The sequence below is a fragment of the Ischnura elegans genome, chromosome 1 (genome assembly GCF_921293095.1).
Source record: "Ischnura elegans chromosome 1, ioIscEleg1.1, whole genome shotgun sequence".
Taxonomy (NCBI): domain Eukaryota; kingdom Metazoa; phylum Arthropoda; class Insecta; order Odonata; family Coenagrionidae; genus Ischnura; species Ischnura elegans.
The window spans coordinates 63,943,176-63,967,677 of record NC_060246.1 but is presented as its reverse complement, the minus strand read 5'-3'; the positions used below and the strand labels follow the sequence as shown (position 1 = coordinate 63,967,677).

Sequence of the window (24,502 nt, the reverse complement as noted above, 5' to 3'; positions counted from 1 at the left end):
AGATATTATGATGTCAATTGCTAAGGGTTGAATATAAGGTTGACTAAAACTGAAATTTTTATTATCTTAAATAATCTGATTTTTCAAGGAAAACAAATGTAGTTCCAACCACAGCATTATTAAAATTAATGCACATCTTCTTCAACATTCTACCACAAAAGGCTTATGTTTCTATTTATCATCCATTTTTTTACAGGAGCCAGAACTCAAATCAGTAACTAATCTTATTTATAAATGATACAAATCAATGATTGAAATTATCTACCCCCAAAAGAGCACATCTATGTGAAAAAAAATCGTGGAAAATAAACTCCTAAATGAATCAGAATAGCGTTGATGAGTTTTGGCCAATTTGGCCACCCTTGTTTTGCCCCTTATTTTTTGGATCAAATTGCAATACCTAGAAAATTTTGCCAATCCCTCTGGATATAGACTTGTGATTTTTATTTCAATTACTTTGACACAATCACAATTTTTGCCCCTTATCTCTCAAAATTTTGACAACAGCAAAACTGTCACCAATTTTGGTCTAGTCAAAATTACCATGCTTTAAAGTGCAGAAGCATCAGCTATGTGCCAATTTTTCCAATTACTTGACATTATTAGTAACCTCTGTGAACCTAAGGGGAAACCTAGAGCATGTATCATTGTTTTTCTCCATTTTTGCAGTACATAAATAGTGAAGGGTTATTCTCTAGTCATTGCCATAGTAGTCATGGCAAATATTTTAGATATGTCAAAGAGATGGGAAAGCTACTGAAAATAGTAATGCTGGCTGGCTAATTTTCCATTATTTTCATTTTTCTTTAGATTTCAGGACCAACTCTGATAGATTTAACATCTCCCTCATCGCCACATGAATTGATAATCTTTCCAGTTATTACTTATGGCTCCAAGAAAAAAGTGACAAAACAAGGCACCTTATTGGCCAATTTATGACATATTTACACGACAATTTATCAATCCTTTATCAATCAAAGAGACTGTAGGCTTGTTCCCACTTGAATAAAATAATGTCACAGATTTTAAGAAAAAGGAATGTTCTTCAAACCTTGTGGTAATAATATTCACATTAATAATTATGAATAGTCTTTAATGGTGAATTATTCAACATTGATGACTATGCAAAAATTAGAAACGGTTATATTTTCTAAGTATCCAACTCAGTCCATTTGATATGACAATAACAAATATCAGTTTGCAACAGTAGTTGAAAAATTAGTCATAGAATAGAGGCATAGAAATAAAAAATTATCAATATCCACAAAAATGTGATAGGTACCTATGAAATGTAAAATAATGCTTCAAAATTTTTCACTTTGCTCATTTATTAATTAGTTTAGTGTTTATAGGTCAGAAAACAAATAGTAGAGAAAACCCTTGCCATTAGCAAAAAGCATGAAATTTTCTATTGTCAACTACACATTCAATGTGTATATGATCAATTTCACAGAAAGACAATTTCTATTGCTATCAGAATCTGAATATCAAGTTTCCATTTCCTCAACTTGGTGAATGGTGAAATATGAGAAAATCTTGTTGTTCTGTATTGAACCCTTACAAACTGCAGAGTGACTGAAATTGGGCAAGTCTTGTTAAATAAGTTACCAAAATTAAAGGCTCAATGGTAAAATAGCTTGGTTTATGACAACTAATGCAGTTTCTAATACATATTTCTAAACCAATCATTTATTGATTACATGGTCTGGATCTCAAATAAATTGCCATTGTTAGAAAATGAATAAATAAAGCTCCTCGTGCCACAGAGCAATGAAAATATTCTATTCAAGCTTAGAAACTAAGTCATATATGAAATTTAGATGCATAAAAAGACCGTGTCACATCCACCAGCTGAAAATTCCACTATCAAGTCCATTTAAATAAATGGGAACCATTAGTAAAATAAAATGGTTTACATATCACTCAGACAGCTGTACTCATATCATTGGGCCAGCTCATTTTATTGCTTTAATTGGAAATATGTTTATAGCATAACCTAATACTTGAGGACTCAAATTTTCAAAAAGTGACATTTTCATGAGGTGCACAGCAAAGAAATAAGTAGTATAAATCTCAACATGGATCTCTTTACTTATCATTTAATGAAAATTGAACAGATTTTAGTGGCCTTCGGAGGCAGAAATTTATACAGAATGTGTAATAAACTGCAATGTCAGAAAGAAGCCAAATGAAAGGACTTGTAATCCTCAATAAGGAAATATAATGAATTACAATATTCCAACAATCAAAATGGAAAGATTTTACAAATCTGATGATGAAAGTTAAGTGCATGAATACCATCACCTTTTCAAATTGACCTTTTTAAATAGGCTTTTTCAATAATATATGATCATTAAGATTTAATATTTTCCTTTACAGTCTGATGAAGAGGTAAGTGAATATACCTTTCAAACAGGAATGAATTTTACCGCTAATATCACTATGCTGTGATATTTCAGCACCATGCAAAGAATATCTTATTAAATTTATGTACAAATCTCTAATTTAAGAAAATTCTCTCAGTTATTTACTTATTGTATTTAATGGCATCAGCATATGAAAAAATAAATATGAATATCTACAAACCAAAAATTTTATATGATAAGAATCACAGTTTCAGAGGGTATATGTTGGAAATTGAAGAATTATTACTGATACCAAGCTTAACAGATTTTTTCATAAAAATCGTCAATACATATTCACACCATCTTGTATGTCTATTCAGCTATGTTTTCAAAATTGAATGTTTCTGGCTTAATGAAATAACCAAGAAACACGTCATTTCATTGACAATTTACCATTATATGTAATTAGAATAGTAGATAAGATACATTTCTACTTATAACTATTCCTAGAGCAATCTTAAAATAAGAATGAATATTGATTCTTTAGCTTACACTCACCTCTTGCTGAGAATTGTAGGCCATAAATAATTCCAAGAATGGATTATTCATGGCATACACTGATGAAGTGAGTGCGCTGATAGCCAAATTGCCTTTCATCAAAGAACAACTGAAAGGAAAGGATATGCCATATCAATTCTAACTCATAATTCAAATAGGATAGATATGGAGTTTTTATTTTAAGTTGATTAAAATTCCAATGCGCCAAATTTAATGAAAACATGAACCCTATGTATATAATGTACCACAAGAAAAATCATTAGTACTTTTGGCAATTGGTATGAAAAATACATTTAGTAGTATTCATGGGTCCATGAATATTTTCAATGAAAATCAAATTACTGTTAATCAGAGAAAAACCATAGGTAAAAACTTACAACATAAGCTATTAGAGTATGACTTGGAATACTGATTTCAATTTCAAAATGTCTCCTTCACTGAACACAACAGGAATAATTCTATAAGAAAGAAATGAAACTGAATAGATATAAAATTCTAGTTTTCCTAACATCTTTGTAGACAGTGAAAATGGAGGGTTAAATTTTCATGATATTTTTCCTGCTACACATGTTTTTTTTTCAGTTCAAATAAAAGTCTAAAGAAATTTTAATCGAAAATAATTATTCACCTATATGCACTTTTTTATCATGCCAAAAATCATACAATTCAGTTAATAATTATCAAATAATGATTTTTGTCCTCACCATTTTTCATATTCCTCATTTACCATGCAATACGTACGCTAGTGAGTGCTCTCAGATATTTGAATGTTTGTATGTCAGTTTTATTGCTTAGAATCCACTCACTTCACATTTTACTACATAAATTCCCTTAGCAGCATGCTACATACGTATGCCTGCATGTAGTCGCTTGCAATGCACACCTAATTACCACTGATCAGAAATAGAATTTTTTTTTGTAATTTCTGTTAGCAATACTGCTACTCAGAATCAAAAATAGAATACATGAGGAGAAAGCATCATATATTGGTTTATCATTCACCATGCAGACTCAATTATTGGCACACATTTAAAATAAGATTATACTAATTGACTGAGTGACAGGATAAAATACCTAAATCAAAAATTACATTGAGCAGTAAAATATTGTTGAACAGAAACTTGGGAGCATTAGCACCACCAAATGATTGCATTGATATGCATGTCCTTAGATTTAGTGCTTGATGATACATAGAAAACTACCTTCTGAACTTTAGATTAGCTTAGTTAATACAGGATTATTGTACCAAAATTAGATTAGATATTACTACATACAAATAACCATTGTGTGAAGACATATATGTGAAAAGTATATTAGATGCCTTCAAGATATCCTCAGCATTTACAGTACAGATATTTGTAGAAACACATAAATCAGAGACTTGTAGCATTGATTTTGGAATTCCTTGATGAAACATAGAAAGGAAATGTAAGATTTATTTTATTACCTACCTTTAACTGGAATTTCACTGTTATATTATTAAAATAAGTAAAGAAAGCATCTTAAAATTACTTAAAATCACATTCCACACCCAAAATGTGCCCATCTGACAACATAATAAATTTAAAACTAATATGAAACAAGCACATGACAGAACACCAATTTACCATACATTCTCTGGCATTAAAATACACTTCTCATCTAAATAGTTCCTCACATCTTACTCTCTTGGGTGAACTAAATAATTAACTTAACCAATAGATATTAACACCAAGAAACATTCAAATACATATTTAAATGAGTTCTGTTAATCCGAATGAAACTATTCCTCTAAATATCGGACTTGCTTTTGTATCTCAAACCTTTAGATGAATTTAGGTACATGAGTTAGCAAAAAATCAGTGTTTATGTTGATATCCAGTCACCCTACATCTGCCACTAATATCACTAAAAAAATCAATATCAATAAAAAAGAGTCTAGAATAATCATAACAATCAGACAGAATATCCATCATAATTCAGACAAAGCTCCAATTCCAGCTCCAAAACTGTTGGATAGTTAATTAATATATCTAATTAATTACATTCTTAATCCAATGCGTTCCTCTGTTGCTTTAAACTGACACTATTGAAACACCTATGTTAAACACCTTACCCATGTTAATTAAATTATATTAGAGTGAAAACCATGTCCATTGAAGAACCAATTAAATGTGCATATTTATGTCATATTGTACTTATCATACATAACAGTGGCGTAACTAGGAATATTCTTTGGGGGATGTGGGTTAGTGGGGGGGAGATCCGCCCCTGGAAAACTTTTTAGTTTTAAAACAAGACAAATGTTTTAGATATTTTTTTTTTTCATTTCTCTGAGGCTTTGGGGGGGGGGGGAATCTATCCCCTCATCCCACCCCCCATAGTTGAGGCACTGATATGTTATCTTTAAATGAGTCCTTGGTAATGGTTTCAACATAATTTCTGTAAATTGCTCTTCCATTTAAACTTACATGGGCCTTAAAGCAAAGGGTGAGAATGAGATGTCTGATTTCATTTTAATTTGTAAAGTTTTGTATATTTTACCATGCTCCTTTGAAATCAAGTTGGATGTTGTTAACCAAGGACGAAGCAAATGACAAACTGATTAAGCAGCTTTGTTCGAGAGAAATTTGCAAATGCGTAGTGAGAAATTCAATCAAGAGATCAGAGATCAGATTCACAGTCAAACCGGACAAGCAGAAGAGGATTAGTTCTTCAAATTCAGGTGCTAAAACTTCAAGAAAAGAAAACCTCTGTAATTATTGCAATAAGAGACTAATGTATGAAAGATGGCATAAAATGGATTTCAAATGGAAAACCAGGCAAAGTATCACAAATGTTGCACACAGTAATGCAGTCGACACTGCCGGTGACATAAGTGTTGACTATACGGTTGGGCAGGCAAACGTAGATACATTCATCAAATTGGTGAATCAAAAATGGAGTAACAAAGTATGTTACAAATTCCCCAGCTTATTTTACCAGATTTTAGGAATTCAGCTATCCATGCCCAGTCAAGGATACTGGCAAGGAGAAGATTATTGGAGTGGGAAAAGGACTATCAAGATATTGTCTAAAGTAAATGACAAAACTCTGTAGCTGAAACTAAAAAATTTATGATAGGTTCCACATAATTCAAAGGATTTATTACTTGTTCTTGCTGCTGATAACATAACTGGGAGATTCCGGTTATACTCGACTGTAATTAATCCCTGATTCCAAGTCTACAATCAAAAGGTCATTTTTGGAAGTGGTAAGGTCAGAGGCACAACTTTCAATACAGACATCACAGTGATACCTACAGATATTGCACAAGAAGTAATGTAGCAGTGACAGATATTTCATTCTTTCAGCTGTACCATAAGAGATGGGGTCATCAGGACAAGAGACACGTCAAGGAGATGCTTTAGAGAGAGTTGGGCATAATGGTTTCAATGAACATAGAGGTAAAGTTCATAGACTATCATTTGAGATGAGAAAGAAAGCTTCACAACCAGGAGAGTTAATGTGAGATGATGTTTAGTGGCCCATTCGATAACTCATTCCAGAAAAGATGATACTTAGATATCTTCAAGGATAACTAAACTAAGTATCACAACCGACTTATCAACAAGGAGAAGTCCTAGAAAAAGATGCTGAAAACAATGATTTTTACCTACTAACAAAAAATCATAGACATAAGATCAAGGAATTTTAGAATGACAACGATGATTACACCAATGAACAGGTGAGGAGCACACAGGATCACACAGAGGCTGACAACAACATACACATCAGACTAAAATGGTGGCAGCAAACATGAAAACTGCATTATAGGATGATGGCAAGGACGTTACCAATATTACCTACTTCACAAGACAAATTTATTTAACATAGTTTATCCTATCACTATTATTAATGAAAACCCAAGATTATGTAGCATGATTGAGCATAAATAGTTTGATAAATTTTGTTTCAGCACATAGAATATGTATTAATACTGTTTAAAAGTAAAACTTGGTATCAAGAATAGAAGTTTGCAGCAACCAAGGAGATTAGATTGTTAATGTACGGGATCTAGTAATCAAAAGGTTAAAAATTTACATTCATGTATGCAGACATACTTCATGATTTTATTTTAGCAATGGCCATTGTGGTACAGTCTCTTTCAAAAGTTTTAGGACAAAGTTTGTAAAGCCCCTTCTGCTTTGCAAGGAAATTTCGAAAGGAGTAAGGAAAATAGTAAGAAAAGGAGTAAAGAAAAATATTTCCCTTACTCCTTTCTCTACTACTTTTTGTTGTCCCTGGTTACCCGCAGCAATTATGTATTTTATTTGTGCTAGAATATTCGTATTATAAGACTTGAATTGTAAGGAGCTCTACTTGTTTATTAATGAAGATTAATGCTTATATTTACTAATATGTGGATACATACCAAAGTGACTTCAGTAATTGCACGATCACTTTTGCCCAAAAAATAAGTTACCACTTTTTTCCTGGAGCAGAAATTTGAGGTAAGAATTCTTTCTTACTTACAATGTGAATTTGCACCTGTCAGGTGACCAATTGAGCCCAAAAATGCTGTGACAAAAGGTAAAGTCAATTAAGGTATTATGCCAAAGAGAGAAGGCACACTTCCCAGAAACTTTGATTATTTTAAGTTTAAGAATGATAAAAGCCTGTCTCATGAAATATTAACTTTAAGAATTTTACTTCTTTCCGCATCTGCAGTAGCCGAGTGGAGAACAGGTGCCATAGTGGAAATAAAGGTTGTACGATTGGGTCCCCTCACTGAATACTTAACTAATATTTTTTTCATATCATGCTCCTAAATCTGATTTATCCACTTTTCCAAATCCCTATCCTATGGTTTGTGATGTTGAACACATCCTCCACAGCTTGAAGCCGGTTATGAATATGGTGCTCATTATATAGCAAATCTTTAACACCTACATAAATTGAAACTGATAAATAAATTAACAATAATTATATGAAATGTATGACCCCTTGGTGCCAGTCTTAAACCTTACCACACACCGGGTTTTCATCCACCCTTCACGGATGGGTTACCCTATTTTTCCTAACCTTAAAACTGCAGCAATTTATAAAAATGATGTGTCAACCCTTCCCCAATTCTTAACTTTCATATGACTCATTACCATTTAAAAAAAAAGTATGTCAACCTATTTCCGCCCAGAATAGCCATTTGGCTTCTTGCAACCATTCTGAGCATGTGAGTCTCTAGATGAAATACTATGCACTTGTTATCAAATTGTTGCAAACATCCTGCTATAATCCTCAGAGTGCAGGAACGTTTCTATATGTTTTGCACACTGACTGCGGCTTTTACCAAAAATTTTTATTTCTACCTGGATATCATGTGCTCGGGCACTTTCCCTCACCATAAGGACTGTCAAGGGGCTTAACTGTACCAGACCAGCCCTCGTGGCAGGGAGTGCCTCCTGCACAGGGAGGTCTCTTCTGCACTGGCTGGCAGCTAAAATCGTGAACTCCTGCAGCCCAGGGGGTTAATGTTTTGTTAATCTAATTTTACTTTTATTATAATATTTTTATTTGTTTATTTTTGAATATGGTAAAGATACTTCCACTTGCTGTAAGAGACGGGTTCAAATCGGAATGCCAACATGGATGCCTAGAGTCTATAAATAAGTTGCAGAGTATAGAAGAAGTAAAATAGAAGGATGTTGAAAAAATGATTTTAACCCTCCATCATCCAAAAGTATGCTTTCATTGAAGATTTTATCCTTTTTTTATGCTGGTAGAAAACAGATCCCATAAGATTTTGGCATGTTACCGCCCATTGGCCACTGAGAAAACTGGTTGATGAATGCATCACCAAAATATTTATGAAGCATAGCTTAAGATGACCATAGGAGCAAAACACCTAAATATCAACAAAATCACAAGAACAGAGTTTTCTGGGTAGAAATGGGTTAAGCAATGCAGTTTCACAATGATTATAAATCTGTAAATAAATATAAAACGAGTAAATGAACTGAAAAAATTATGAGCAAAGTATCCAGCGATGGGGACCAAATCCCACCAGGGGCTCAGCTAGGAATTAAGGCTAGGGGGGGTTTTAGGCGCAACTAATACTTAACGGTGTGGGGGGTATTGCATACCCACCAAGGTAAGCAGGAGTTGCGGGGGCCCTGCTCCAGCTAAAATTTAAGAATAATGGTTCAAAATGGCGAGTTTTACGGCTTTCTGAGGGATATTTGATACATCCTAACACTATTTTATATGCAATACTGATCCAAATAAGTAAAATGGATTAAACTTAAAAATTTCTCTGAGCTCTGGTTTTATCCCCCAAAACACCCCCCTCGCTGCACCACTGAATCCCACAACCTTCATTTCCATTGGGGTACATGCTTTCCATTCAGCCACTGCACAGTCGGAAGTGGAATTCTTATAGTGTATTTTCTTGATTCACATTTTTATCATTTTTTTTAATTTTAATATAATAAAAAAACTTCTGGGAAGTGCACCTCCTTGCTTTGCCATAATACCTTAATTGTCTCTACCTACTGACACAGAATTTTGGGATGAATTGACCACCCAGCAAAAATGAAATCCCATTGTACATAAGAAGGAATTTTATCCTCAAATTTCTCAGCCAAAAGCAATCATAAACTCAAGTCACTCCAGCAAATATCACATATAGGTAAATATGAATAAGAAATAATCTCCATTTATAAACACGGAGAGCTCCTTGCAATGCAAGTCTTATAATGAATTAAATACAAACCAAAGGTGAAAACCAGGGCATATATGCAGTAAATTCACACAAAATAATTATTAAATCCCACATAAATTGAAAGAGAATGACATATTTTCAATAATATTCTATTCATAAACTTCTTCATTCGAGTTAATGTATACTCAAGCGCAAACAAAATATTTGTGGTGCATAACTAAGGACAACAAAAGGAGTATGGGAAACTAAATTTTCTTGAAAAGCAGAAGTGTCACCACAAACTTTGCCCTTGAACTTTTGAAAATGACAGTACACCTGCAGTAAAGGAGAATACATTTTTTGAGATGGTAAACAAGCACAAAATCATTGTACTTGAGGCATCTGCATCTAGCATACCAAATTATCCATTCTCTTCATCATTGCCATGTTGTCTAATCATAGCATTGCCAACAAATTTTGGTCATTGCTATTAGTGGGCTATGGAGTAGGTTATTTACACAAAGAAAAAAAGGACCATGTACAGTGGAATATCATTAAATTCAAGAAAAATATAAAAAGTTACTGATGCTTCTATGCAAAGGTCATCCTCATGAATTTCTTTGACATGTAACACAAAACAAGTGATGATTGCTTCACTAGAATGTGTTGGTATTCTTAATGTTCAGTTTCATGGTTTCTTGGTGAACTGTGTAACTTGGCAGAGACCCAAATGAACAGGTGATCATACTTCCTCAAGTATTATTACTTTAAAAAGATATTATCATCCCATAAAATAAAAAATAAAGGAAAGTAAATTGCACAGAGATATTTTAATGTTGTGTGTAGTAAGTACTTGGTCAAAAATAAAATTTTAATTTGTATGTGGCACATCAATGATCCACAATTTAGTTGGTTAATTAGGAGAACCTAAAAATAAAAGTGGTGTGCATGATGAGTGAATACTGATGAGTGATGACAAAGTAACGTGTTTCTAAAGCATATGCATATTTGCACTAATCTCCAGGTGAGTTTCAGGTTTGAGTTTTCAGCTTTGTAGCACAAGTAGTAATGGCCTGTGCAGCATAAATGCCTAAAATAACACTGGGATTAAAAAAATGCCCATTGGTAATTAAAGATGTTCTGTGATTACCCACTTAATTCCTCATACATATAATTAAGAATCAGTTTTTCATTGCAATGAGAAGATAGTATAATTGCCTGCAGTTCATCATTATCATATATTAAATGATAGACCATTTGAAATTTATTTAGTCTACAAATGAGGATGAAGAAAGTAAGAACTACCCCAATGAAGACCTCTATGAGTGTTGCATATACACTGTCCTCCTTTGGCAAGTGAGAACTCTCCATAGTCCTTAGTGAACTCTTCAGTCATCCATTTGAATCGGTGGTTGAGGATTAGGCCAACAACCCTATCATGGAAAAATTCACTTTTAAGAGACCAACAAGCCTCAGAAGAATCCTGACTGTACCAAGCATTGTGGATGTTGTAAACAGAGAGTAATTGTTTATAAGTCATAGTCGTCCATGCAATTATCAAAAACATAATAATTTTTATCTATTTTTCCATTTTAAAATATGTATGCATTTTTGTCAACATATATTTGGGGTGGTTAGTGCTTTCATGATAGCATAAATGTAGGTAAATATTCAGTAGATTATTGCTGAAGTAACAGAGCACTCAAATGTCTTCAAATGAATGAGATTACATCAACGAGGAGGATAAAGTAGAAAAATGCGGAAACAAAATCAGCCATCAGATGTGTCTATTCTCTCTTTGTCTTCTAAACGAAGTTTCTACCATTTCCAAAAAAAATCTCAATTTATATGGCGAGTCCTTTTTTGTGACTCTCCTATGGTCTGTTCAACCAAATTACCATAATGATGATGATAAATTCAGTTCTGACAGCAAAATTGCTTCTTTGGCTGTTTTTATTGCAACTTATTTTGTCTCTCACATTGCCTCAAATCGAATGCAATCAACTCAGCAACAACAGTAACATAGCAAGTATTAGGATTCAGTGAGAGAAGGGAAGGAAACTACATCAGAGATGGTAATACCCATGTCCAGGGATGAAAAAATGAGTGGGCAGAGGAATGCAACAAAGGAGTTGAACAGACAGGCTTCTGGGCTTTCTGCATTTTAGCCGTACCTTTTCATTGGGTATTCTGATATCTTTTTCAGCTGCTATAGGTTCTACCTGGTTGAACTCCTTCATATCACATCCCAACATTTTCTAATACAAATGTTTAATTGTAAGGTCAAGCTCAGAAATTTTTAAGTCTTGAAAGCATCAAATATATTATTCACCTTCGTGGTTTAGAGCACAAGAACAGCATTTAAGTCAAACCATATAAAAAATAATTAAATAAGAGACAACACCACATAAAATGTAACAAAATCGTAAACTCAGGGTTAAAGAAATATCAAAAAATATGTCTTTTTTGTTGAAAACGTTTTGAAACACTTGTCTTGGATATTTTTGTTAAATTTTTTAACTGAAATATAACAACTACTATAAGTAGACTGGAGTTAACTACATATACATGGAAATGCATTCATAGCTCAGTTCAAGGTCTTTTTCCAGACATAAAAAGCTAAAAATTATTTCCCTAGGTTTTAAGAAGTGAGGAACTAAAATTTTCAAAATTAGTTCAAATCCACAAATTCTGTATGCCACGGAAGACTCCGAGACAACATTCAAATATACAAGTTGTAACATCTCAGACCATTACATTAAAATACCAACGGATAAAGTATTTGATAAAAACAAAGTAACAAGTCAAAAGGTATATTTATAAGCATATTAAATATGTGCATTGTATAAAATTTTGTTCAGGTTACAAAACATTCACCAAAAGAAAACTTTTTTGATATTTTTGTTAAATAAGTGAATACAAAAATCTTTTCAAGTATCCTGGGCTATATGTACTTTTAAAGTGAACTAAAAAGTTTACAATAAATAATGCTCGTCACTTTGCAGTAAATACACTTTCATCACGAGACAGTTCGATTTCAAATGCTTTGACAAGACAATAAGTATTTGAGTGAGTGTTTTGCATAGAATATTTCACCGCACGTGCAATTTGGCTGTCATATACCTTTCCACTAAACAAGACTGAAATTTACATAAGTGTTTTTGAGAGCCAGATTTTAGTAATAAGGGCACAAGATTTTATTCATTCTCACCAAATTTGAAATGATTAGAAAAAATGTCAACTTTTCAGTGCACTCCCAAAAAATCAAAGATTCTTAAAAGTACTTTCTTACAAATTTAATTTTTACTGTGTTTACGAAAGTTTACGATGAGAAAAAATAACTATATCATACTTTTCACTCATTTTTTCCTCTTAATGCTTACTTAAAGTAGTGGTCCATGTGAATGCGTCAGTTAGGGCCTTGTTTCACAATGCACTTACTATATAATGTGTGAATGCATGAAAAATATTGGAGGACCAGAATGGAACATGCAGGAATGCATGAACTAAATTACACTGGTACCATTTGCTGTCTGAGCATTTGCACAAGCTGTGAGGTACATAATCCAGTTCATTCTTGTGCTCATGCATTTACAGATTGACCAGTACATTTAATGTAATGTGAAAATAGGCCTCAAGTCAGACGAATTCACAAGTCATGAATGTCATTCGCATGTCAATGAATGGAAGTTACAGTGTAGCAACATTTAAAGGGGATAGCACAATAGATAGTGGGTGAGAAAATTCAATGGTAACATTTTTACCCAAAAAAATGGACTCAGGACAAAGAGTGATCAAGTCAAATAAAATCGAATTACAATCTCCAGCTTGAAATATTCTTACATAATTAACTAGAATTTTCGGGAATCAACTGGCTGTAAACAATCCAAAAAATATTTGCATTAATGAAAACATTGTGAATACTACTTTTCAGACATAATGAAGACAAATTCACTATGGTATTAAAAGCGGTCATTAAAAATAAGCAGCAAATTTTCCAACGTATTCTGGACCAACAATTTAAGCATGACACTGCTATCAATTTTTGTACCCATATGTAGCAATTGGTCAATTCCCTATGATAATAAAAAGCCATCTTATTAACCAAAATGAAAGAAGGTATATTCTAGATTAAATTTCCAAAACACTTTTTTATAGGCCTCCCATTATAAGCTTTTTATCTTTATATTCTCCAATAACTCAACAATGCACCACTTAATTTCAATTTCAGCCTCACACATTTTTCATTCAATTTACAATAATATCAATATGCATGTAATGAGTATCAATTTCTTCACCCTTATTTAAGTATAATACTCAAAATCAAATCTTGAATGAAGATCATTTTTTAATGAAACTCCATTTGTCCTAGTCTATGTTTCAGAGAGGGTAAACCAACATCAGGGTTAAAAAATCACCTACGAGCATCTTAAAAATATGACGGTCTCTACAGTTCACAAAGATATAAAAACTTATGAATCCTTTTTTGATATTACATTCAGTTACTTCAATTTTTCATGGTTAAAACAGATTAAAGATGTTGAGATTTTCCCTCTGATTTTATCGTCATTTTCTTGATACAAAGATGTAAAAGTCTGTCAATGAATTGCAGAATGGCATTCCAACAAGTTTCTGATTAAGCATTTGCTCAACCTGGGGCAGCTATATCAGATGCCTTCCAATATTACTAGTATTAATTAGAAGGATTTGGAAATATAGGGAGGAAACCAGATCCTCTAGAGGGCCAGAGCTTGTTAAAGAAATTTTGTCATATTCCTTCAAGGTTCCATGGGGAGGAGCCTGCAAATAGGTGATTGATTAGGAAAACTCCTAATTATGAAGTCAGTAGATGCATTAAAACTATTTTAAGCCTACGGAGTAAGGGAGGGACTACATACATAGTTTGGGACATAATAGAGGGTTGCCATTTACCCTTTCTGCAAAGATGGGCTTAGGCCTCAAGATAAGATAGGACTGGGCAAGCAGGTAATAAAAGTTTGAATGGAAAAACAATTTTTTCCTGCAGTAGCTGGTATGCAAGAGCATTTACTTCCCCATATAATAAGGGCTAAAAAAGAGAATAGGTATACATATATTTATTCTACTGGTAATTTAACATATATTCAAGTTTCAATGCCATTTACATCTAATTGTATTTTAATTTTGATCCTGATGATGGTGACTGCCATTTTCTGAACTATTATCAAGGAATGAAGGAGTGATATTAAAAGACCTTACTCTCAAGCTTTGCTTTTGAAATTAGTATGCACGCTACTTGAGTCTAATAGTACTTCCTTAAGGTAATCACCCGCAAACTGTGCTAAGCCTTGGAAATTAATAAAAGACAATAAATTCATTCCAAATACTAAAAAAATTCAAGGTCTAATCAAAAACTTGGGAGAGTGAAATAAATACAGTTGTGGCTCCAAAACTGCCATTACTGTGAGAGTTTATCTTTTAGAGCACATTGACCACGTTCAGCAAGTTCAAAATCACAGTTGGAGATGTCACAAGATGTTCCAAGACTCCTAAGATACAGCATTAATTTCAATTCAACTTAATTTTCAAAAACAAATATGTTATAAATAAATTCACAAAAATATCATGAAGAAATATAAGCAAAACTTTTCTCGGGGAAAAGAAATGCATTCAATCACAGAAACAAATAATAAGGAAAGGCTGCTCAATGTACTTTACAGATACGAGATGCTTCCTCTGGGGAATACAGCTACTATGGGGGCTTCAGGGCAGGTGGAGCAGCCTCTGCACTTCTCTACGTGGGACTCGGTACTGTGGCTGTGGGTCTAGTCATCTCTTTCGTCGGATTAGGCGAGAAGGGTTTCAAGACTCTCGAGTTGCGTATGATCGGTCCTGGACTTATAGTGGGTGGTCTACTTTTGTGCCTCCTAAGGATATTCCTCTGTACCTGTTGTCCACCCCCTTTACCCCCTCCCCCATGCTGCCTCCGCAAACACTTCCGCCTCTGGCGACAACGGGCCTCCGCAAGGGGCCAACGAAATTCAGCCAAGGCGGAGAACGAAGACGAGGAGGCAGCAACGTCCCGTTGTGGTTTCGAAGAGGCCAGACTTCTGAAGGGGACACGAAAGAAAGTCTCCCCAGAAGTACCCCCAACCACCACCACGTCTTCCTCACAGGCTTTGTCTGGCAGTGCACCTGGTTTGAAGCGAAAGCCAGTCGTGAGGCACGGTCCACTGCCAGTCACTCCAGTGGCCCTACACACAGACCGTCGGGCAGCAGAAGCTACTTCGTCCACCCCAGTGGTGCCTCCGCCACCAAGTGGTCGGACACAGTTACCAAACCAAGTGCCAGGGGGGGATAGCGATGAAGAGCGCAGAGTGGGAGAAGTGGGGAGGACCGGAGCCTCTAGAAAGAAGGCTGTTGGTTCAACAGTGAGCCGGGGACGGACAAATAAAGTGTGGAGCGAAGTGAGTGGTGGGCCCCCTGAGGGCCGCTGGGTTGCTCCTGATGATGAAAGGTCAGGGAGAATAAGAGATTCAAGGGTAGAGGCAGGGAGGGAAGGGGATTGGGCAGGAAGGGGCTTAGCCAACCCTGACCCTGAGGCCCACCAGGTAGAGGGTGGTGAGCAACAACGCACACAGCGGACTTCAGCAGGTGCGTCTAGAAGGGTACGAACACAAAGGCAATCTTCCTCTAGAACTGATAAAGAGTTGGTGCTAAGCCCAGCTTCATTAGAGGGCCTCTGACCAACGCCTTCATGAAAGTGTTTTCCAAACTGTGCAAAAATCTTCCGAACTTGCACCATGACCATGTGACCATAAAGGGTTAGCAACCTTTTTCTATTTCATAAGAGAATCAACGAAAAATTTAAGATTCTCATTACATGTGAGACTTTTATTAACATAAGCAATTCTGTGAAATCATAATTTTTTTTAATGAAGGGTTTGGAAAGAAATCTCATTTGATAATAGGGTATTCAAATCAATTAGCTGTGAAAGAGCTTAATCTTGACATTTTTGCTGTGAATTGGAAGAAATGAATGAGGAACATAGTGTGGTTTTTATTCTAGTCAATGGTAAAGGCTATGGTTTAAGTCAGAGAACATTGTGTGCCTTCTGTGAGAATGAAAAACCTATGATAAACTATTTCAGCATTTAATGACATTCCATACACCAGATAACCTATTTCATTCAACTGCAAGGTCATTTTCGCATAAAGGGCATGAATAAATACCATAACTAAAATAAAGCTAAAAATTCCCTTAAATTTATGAACAACAGAAAGATTAAAATCTTCTTTTTTGGGCATTATTTAATAATAAAAATACAGTAACAGATATGAAATCAAAATGATACTAACATATTAAAACAAATGGAAATAAAACAAAAATTCTTCTTCATGCTATATAAATAAGATTTGTTAATTATAAGAGCAGCTGGAAAGATTCAAAACTTTGCCAGGATAAGGCAAAGTAAGTACTTTTTCATGCATATATGTCAAATATATATGAGCTTTTGATGTATTGAGTCCATGCATAAAAGCCCAGCAAGACTAACAACTCTTGCAGGACCAAAAATTTTACATGTTAAAAATTGGTTACTATTTTGAAAAGCTTAAAAAAATGAAATCAACATATTTTCATGGACAACTAGATAATTATGTATGCGTATTATTTTATAGCCATGACATAATAACAAACCACATGATTAAATAAATCTCAGAATAAAAACATTCAAATCATCATTTTCTTATTCATTTTATTACAATGTTAAATACATATTTCAGAAACCAATGGACTGCCTAGAAAAAATTTAGAGATACTTAATGGTTAAGTTTTAGTAGTGCCTTTCAAAGAAATGAGATTTATTGAAATATTTTTATGGACACAATTGAAATTAAAATTTTGGTGTCTTTTACAAGCTTAGAATCAGGAATAATCAAAGACAATCTATAAGCAAGGTCATGGGAACTCTTTTTTGCTTGACATTCATTCACATAAATTGGTTTAAATAAAATAAACGTCAATATATTTTGGATCCTCATTAAAATTCCCTTTTAATTAATTAAAAACTAATGCAGCAGGAAAGAGAATTGTGGTTAGTGATAGAATACAATGTGCTAAATTATAGGGATAGATTTTTTATGGAAAGCAAAGCCATTAGAACTAATTCTGCTGTGAGTTTATTCTAAAATTCCATTTCTAATATTCAGTTGATCAAACTGCAAGCCTATGAGCTTACTTATTAGGGAACATTTTAAATTTTTCTATAAATATAGAAAATATTGAAAAGTAATTTATTGGCTAAATTGTGCTAAGTTATAACTTTTCTTTATTTCTTATGTTATTTCAATCTCCTTTAAAGTATTTCTACTATTTGATTAGTTAATCAGATGAAAAATGTGAGAGTGAGTAAGAGCCATTAATGTGATATTTGTTACAGCTGCATGACCCATACTTTCATACATCTGGTCTAAGGCTTTCCTGTCACAGAGAGCAAATTCTGTACTTGCTTGTGCATTGCCAGCATGTGAAGAATTCATTCATATTTTATAAATAAAACTATTTAAAATTTTACAAACTGTAATATCTACACAGCTATTCTTGAATGACAACTCCGAAGATGGCATTTTTATGGCTTTGTGTGATTAGATTACACCCAGTGTATCAAAACTTTATAAAAGGATTAACAAGGAGCAAAAGTGTTCATTGTGAATCCTGCTTCAAATCTTTTGCTTGAACCAAAATATATATTCTTTAAAATAAATGAAAAACAGTGCTTCAAGACTTACTAATTCATTGTGGTGCCAAATATCAGTAGACCAATTCATATCGAAGATAGAATTTGCACATTTTCGTCATTCAGCTTCACTGAGCTACTTCAATTAGATGGCTGAAGAACAAGTACATTCCAGCATTTATTTAAATAGTAAAATACTATTAAATTCTTTTGAAGAGACATTTGGGTATTTATCTTGCAGTGAACTAAAAGTATCAAAAAATTAATAGAAAGGTGAAATTTAAGTACCTATAAATGGTAGAATGATGAGGGGATGAAAGAATTACATAAAATAATTAGTTAGAGCACTTAGAGAGAAAGCTGAAGGTCTCCATACCAGAAATGAATGGATGGAACATAAATGATGAAAAAAAGACACTGGTTTTGAAGTGCTATGACAACATGAAGACCTGATTAGTATTATGTACGTCAGTGCATTCCCATTAATAGTTTACCCTTCCATAAATTCTTTAGTGCCAGGCACACAAGTAAGCGTACTACATATTCTTTTATTATATAGTCCTCCTAGTATTGTCAGGTGCGTAAATGGAATTGATCATTTCATGCACTAAGTCAAGATACAAATGCAGATGAATACTGCATAGTAAGCATTAACGGTTTTCTTGGTTAGTCCATTAATTATTAACAACAGGTTTGGGGCATTTTTTCTTCCACTAGATATGGATGCCAACATGCTAAACAGTGACGTTGCGCTACGTGCATGCCTTTCCCAGAATTTTAGAATTGCTTACTTCTGTGTTTAGTAGCAGGTAAAAGATAGGAGCACTTTCCCCAACCCATTTCTTTCTACATTTGATATTGCAAGTCTACCAAAGTTTGAAATTGACCTCAAATAAATTCAAATATTTTTTCAATAGACATTCTACCATTTTGATGATTTTGCTATTCAGCAAGCAAAATTGGCACCAGTAGCGGCTGGTAATCTGAAAATGTGGAGGTACTGACTTCACATCACACCGCGTTGTAAAACTATTGCAGTTTTAAAACAAATATCTAAATTTTGAAGCATAAAAATATAGCCTTTTCTTTGTATCAGAGTGGTATCTTATAAATGAAATTTATTCAATCGATAAGCCCCTTTTGACAGCCCCTTAAAAATTCTAAAATTGTGTTATAAAATTTCACTGCATATTTTCAGAAATCTTGATCAAACCCAATGCAGCCAAATAAATAACCCAACAGAATTCACACCTGAGCAAATCAAATGGTCTCAAAAACTATGACTCTGATGATGCAAGTAATTAGACTTTATCATGTATGATATGTAGCACAATATGGTGGAAGTTATTTACACTAGATAAATGAAATATGCAATCTTTCCACTGATGTTCAGTGGAAAGATTGCAATAGAAATAGATGAAAGCCTGAACATCAGAGAAAAGATAGTTTCATTTTTACAAAAATAAGGCTTTAGTTTACCTTCGATAACTGAACTACATTTGGTCACGACACCTATCAAAGCATGTGAACAGGACTGTGTTACAGCCATCCACTTTGCTCCCTAAGTTCTACTCCCATCGGGGGAGTGACCTCTGCAGGGAGGTCTTCAGGGGAAAGTGCATAGCTGATGGCTAGTCCCCTCCAAAACATCAAAGGAGGGTTCACCACAGTATTAACATGTGACCGATTGGGTAATTCAAAAATACGTATAGGTCCCTCTCTCTCCTTCTAAATTTTCAGGGTTCTTTCTTCAAGAACATGGAAGATGTCTTTCAATTTACCAGGAAAATACTACTGTAAAAGATAGAAGTACAAGTCACAACACCTTTCTGTAAACACAGACATAACATAAAATACACATCACATTAAGTGGTGTCCATTAAAAAGCATTCCCTGAAATTAACTTGCACAGTAAAATGAAAAAATTATACATACTTAAGGATTTTAAAAGAAATTTTAATGAAATTCAAATTGGTAAGATGGTTATGTATGTACTACACCTGCAGCAATCACTAAGATTAATCAATAACACTCACATAATCATAATAGTTTAAAATATTCTCAGGATTATTTTCCCAATAATAAAACGACACCCACAAAACTTGTCGAGTTAAGTTACCATAGGGCATTGCCCAGCAATTACAACTGCATCGAAGGGTTAAAATATTCTAGATATTAAAAAGATACATTTGAAATAAAATTGATAAAAATATTTATAAAATCCATCCTCCTTAGCTAGTTCTAAAAGGGCACAAATGGAAAAAGGAAAAACTTGTTCCTTCTTTCGGAACAAGAAAACCACTTGCAATTCTTACCGGTGTCAGGATGGAATTTTCTAGTAATTTTTTTTCAGCTGGCTTTCACTTCTTGTCAAATAACGAGTCCAGAGGTAGGTCTGCTGAGGTCATTCATTCATTAATTTCCCTTCCATGCCTTTCTTTGTCCTTCACACTTATAAATGTTAAGATTCACCTGCTTACAGTGAGCAAAATTGCACTATGAAATCGGAAGAAAGCTAGCGAAGCAAAAGCAAATATTTCATTAAGCAAATGAGAGTCTGAATTGCACAAATAGAGAGAAAGGAGGACACAGGAAAACATTAACAGCACAAAAATTGTGGACAATATTGAGATGTCAACAAATGATCAACACCACATGGCATCACCTATAATTTGGTAACATTGCCAGGCTGACAACCAAGAGAACATAAGAGTGCCTATTCCTCCTCTTTCATTCCCATCATTGACTCTCTCCCCAGAAGAAGCCCGTTTCTCCCCAGGTGGGTGGATCTTATTTTGGTAGCCGAGGATCTGCAACCCCAACCCTAGTATGTTACTCTAGTATTCTCAAGAATATGCAGCTCCTTTTGAAACGACAACCCATGCTAATTGAAATACTTAGAAGTATTCTTCATCAAATTAGCATTTTTTTTATACTTCCTACTTTTCAGAGTGGTTTCAAATATAATTTTCTTGATTAAATTGAGTAGAAAACAAGCCAAAAAGGATGATACAATTCTTGCGCTTAGGTTGTGCAACATTGAAACCTCATAGAGAAGCTGCCACTGATTAACTATGTGCTTACCGTAACACAACTGAGGATTTGATTCCATACATCACAGTCATATGGGAAAAATTAAACATACTATAAAAGTCTTTCCTTTCAATTTTGTCCTCAAGAAATCCCCGATAATATAACTTCAGACAAATAAACATGGCCTATCAATTGCGTGGGCAAGACAGCTTGAAAGTTGCCAGGAGAAGTGTAATCCGTCTCATGGTACATGTAAGTTATTGATGGGGTAGTTTTTTAAAATCTGGAGGACTCACCATCAGCTGGTTTGAGCTGAGTCTACATGTTAGCAAGGAGCATTAGTGTTTGTGCAAATGATATGGCTGAAAGTAATTGAGTGTCTCAGATTTTTTTCTGAAGATGCAACTTACGCCATACCCCTCTTTTGACTAGGCCCATAGAAACTTGCAACTGAAATCACAATGAGATGCATCTTTATCTAGAAAGAGACTTGGATTGTCCAGCAACAATGCAACCTGCATATCATCTCTATAAAACAAACCTCAGTAAAAACTTGAGACTGTCCATATTTCCCATTAAAAAAAAACTCTTTAAATAATTCAAAGCTCAGAAAAAGAGGGGCATTGCTACAAGATGCTAGGAAAAACTACTGGCCAATACAGTAGGAATAAACTGCTTGGAATATTCACCACTATGACAAGTCAAACGAGTTTCCCCCAAATAGCAATGTTGCAACCAGGCTTCTGAACATAGCATACACTTTTGTTGAATAAAGTTACTAAATTATTCCATTAAAACATTGCCTGATTTTTTTTCAAAATCGGCTTCCAATTTAAGCAGATCTGGGCTTCTCATAAAGATTTCATAGAAAATGATGCATGTAAAATTGAACTCCTAATGGTTTCTTTTCATGCATTAATATTACTTCAGTGCTGAAGAGGTTCCTTGCTGTGGAAAGGATTCCGTTATTTCTAGCGTGTAATGGTGAGTGATGGATTGAATATCCAAATGTATCCTAATGTACTTCAAAATTCTCTATTCTCTCTGTTCAATATTACTAAGAATGAAAAATTATTTTTACAGGTTAATTATTATGCATTTCTTATTCATTCGTTAACCTAGGAACACAGCTCTGCTACTATTTCACTCAAGTTGCATTGTATTCATGTTTTAAGACATTCTGGAAAAAAATAGCACCAAGAAATAAGATCCCAACCATATTCTTCCTTTTCTGGAGTAAAATTAATACCTTGATAAGGTGAAATTTAGCTAGACTGTCATTCTTTCAATTTGAAACAGGGACAGTACTAGCTCTCATGAATTTAACCCTTTCCTGCTGGTGCCTACGAGAAGGAAATGTTTTCCGTGCTTTGAGTAGCATGAGAATATTTTAAACTGCTCCCTACCGAGCTCTTTTTGGAGTAGAGTTACCCTAGTATTCTCATCCCTCCGATTTGGGACCCAACTCAATGGGGTGCCCGGCTATTAACACGGCCACTTGATTCCATCCTTTATCCCTTTCTTAGCACTAGTCCACGGTCGCATTCTTGCATTAGCAGTGTTCTGTTAAAGCAAATATTGCTTTTGATTTACAATACTTAACACTTACATGAGAATAACTATCATTTTTTAAGCAATGTAGAATTTTAAACGGATTAATAGCATTGATAATAACGAAGTCAGTAAACACAAGGTACAAAGACTTTAAACGCCAGAAATCCGTTAATTAGAACACTAGAATTTCACTTCAAAATTTTATGCTCAAAAGAAAATAATGAATTCATTTCCAAATACAAAAAATTGGAGTATGGAACAAAATTTATATTCGCAAAAACCATTTCCAATGCACTTCCCTTAGGATTCCTGCTGTGAGGAGGAACATAGATGGGTATAATGGTCAAGGTCAATTGCCGAGGAGTGGCACTAACGCCTAGATAAGCTGGGTCTCAGGCAGGGCCTAAACACCTTCGACCATTCCTCAGTGGTCAATTCCTGCTCCTTGCATCGGCCCTAGTCATCGTCCGTTCATGTGCGTGGAAAAATCCAAGTCAGCTTGAGCCGATGTTAGGTCTCCTGTCGGCCAGCTACTGCCAACATTTGGCACAAAAGTGATAAGAAAGTGTTTGATTTTAACTTTGCTAAACTGTTATGAGGAAATGTAAGTATATATGTAGTTGAATCCAAATGAGAAGCTCTTTTGTATAGTTTATCAAACAACCATTTCAGAGGCAGAGCAAACAGCACTAACTTGTATCTGGAACTGTACATATTACATACGTTCATTTTGTTTATCAAACAACCATTTCAGAGGCAGATCAAACAGCACTAACTTGTATCTGGAACTGTACATACAGTAGACTCTTGTTAATATGAACAACGTTATTACGAAGTTCTGGTTATTACGAAGCAAATAGTTGGTCCCAATGAAAAGGCCTATCCAATCTATAGTAAAAGAAACGTAAATACAAAATTTTCTTAATTACGAAATTATAAACCTCCCGGTCCCGGCAGTTACAAAATGAACTTTATTATGAAGTTCCACGGATAAGCAATGGCATTTCGGTGGATATACGCTATGCTAAGTTTTAATAATTGCGCTACGTTTAAGTTCTCCTCGTGTACTGTGCCCAAGAGGATCAATTAACTTTCTTTCTTCAGTATGCACGCTACATCACATAATAGCCTTGATTCCTGTGGAGTCATGGTTACCCACTCATAACTGCTCATAAATTGGAAGTACAGGTAGTCCTCATCCTACTCACATTCGACACATGAACTTTAGGAGATACAAGCATTCAAAAATTTCAAATTTCGAATTCGGCACCTTTCGATTTGGCCGATGCAACGCGGTGTGGCATGGATGAACTCTCACTTTGGGCATAATCTGAACGAAGTATCATTGAATCCGGTGTGAAGTTAGGAACTGTTCGGCATTTCGCCCATCCTACCTCATTATTATTACTCGCCCGTCCTTATTATTACGAACCTCCAGTTTTTCGGTTGCGTGAACATCGTAATAACGAGTTTCTACTGTATAACAAACGCTCATTTCTTCACAATGCATTAATTGTAGAAGATATGCCTAAATTTTTAATGCTCAAGCTTTGTCAAAACATAACAAAATTCAATTTTTTTTGCAATTATTTCATTAACTTCTAAAACATTTTAAGTGGTGAGGTCATCATTACTTT

The 24,502-nt window shown here is 34.3% G+C and overlaps 1 protein-coding gene across 4 annotated transcripts in view; it reads left to right on the top strand.

Annotated features, from left to right (window-relative positions):
* Positions 1-20,149, top strand: part of LOC124162164 — a 90,045-nt gene extending 69,896 nt beyond the window's left edge. For 3 of the 4 annotated variants that reach the window (XM_046538611.1, XM_046538603.1, XM_046538594.1), the window contains exon 3: positions 15,261-20,149. In XM_046538611.1, coding sequence (XP_046394567.1) covers positions 15,261-16,286 — 1,026 coding nt within the window. In that variant the 3' untranslated portion in view covers positions 16,287-20,149. Of the gene's footprint in view, positions 1-2,379; positions 2,392-15,260 lie in introns of all 4 variants that reach the window. The other variant, XM_046538586.1, reaches the window with a different exon arrangement.
* Positions 20,150-24,502: the final 4,353 nt, after the last annotated feature.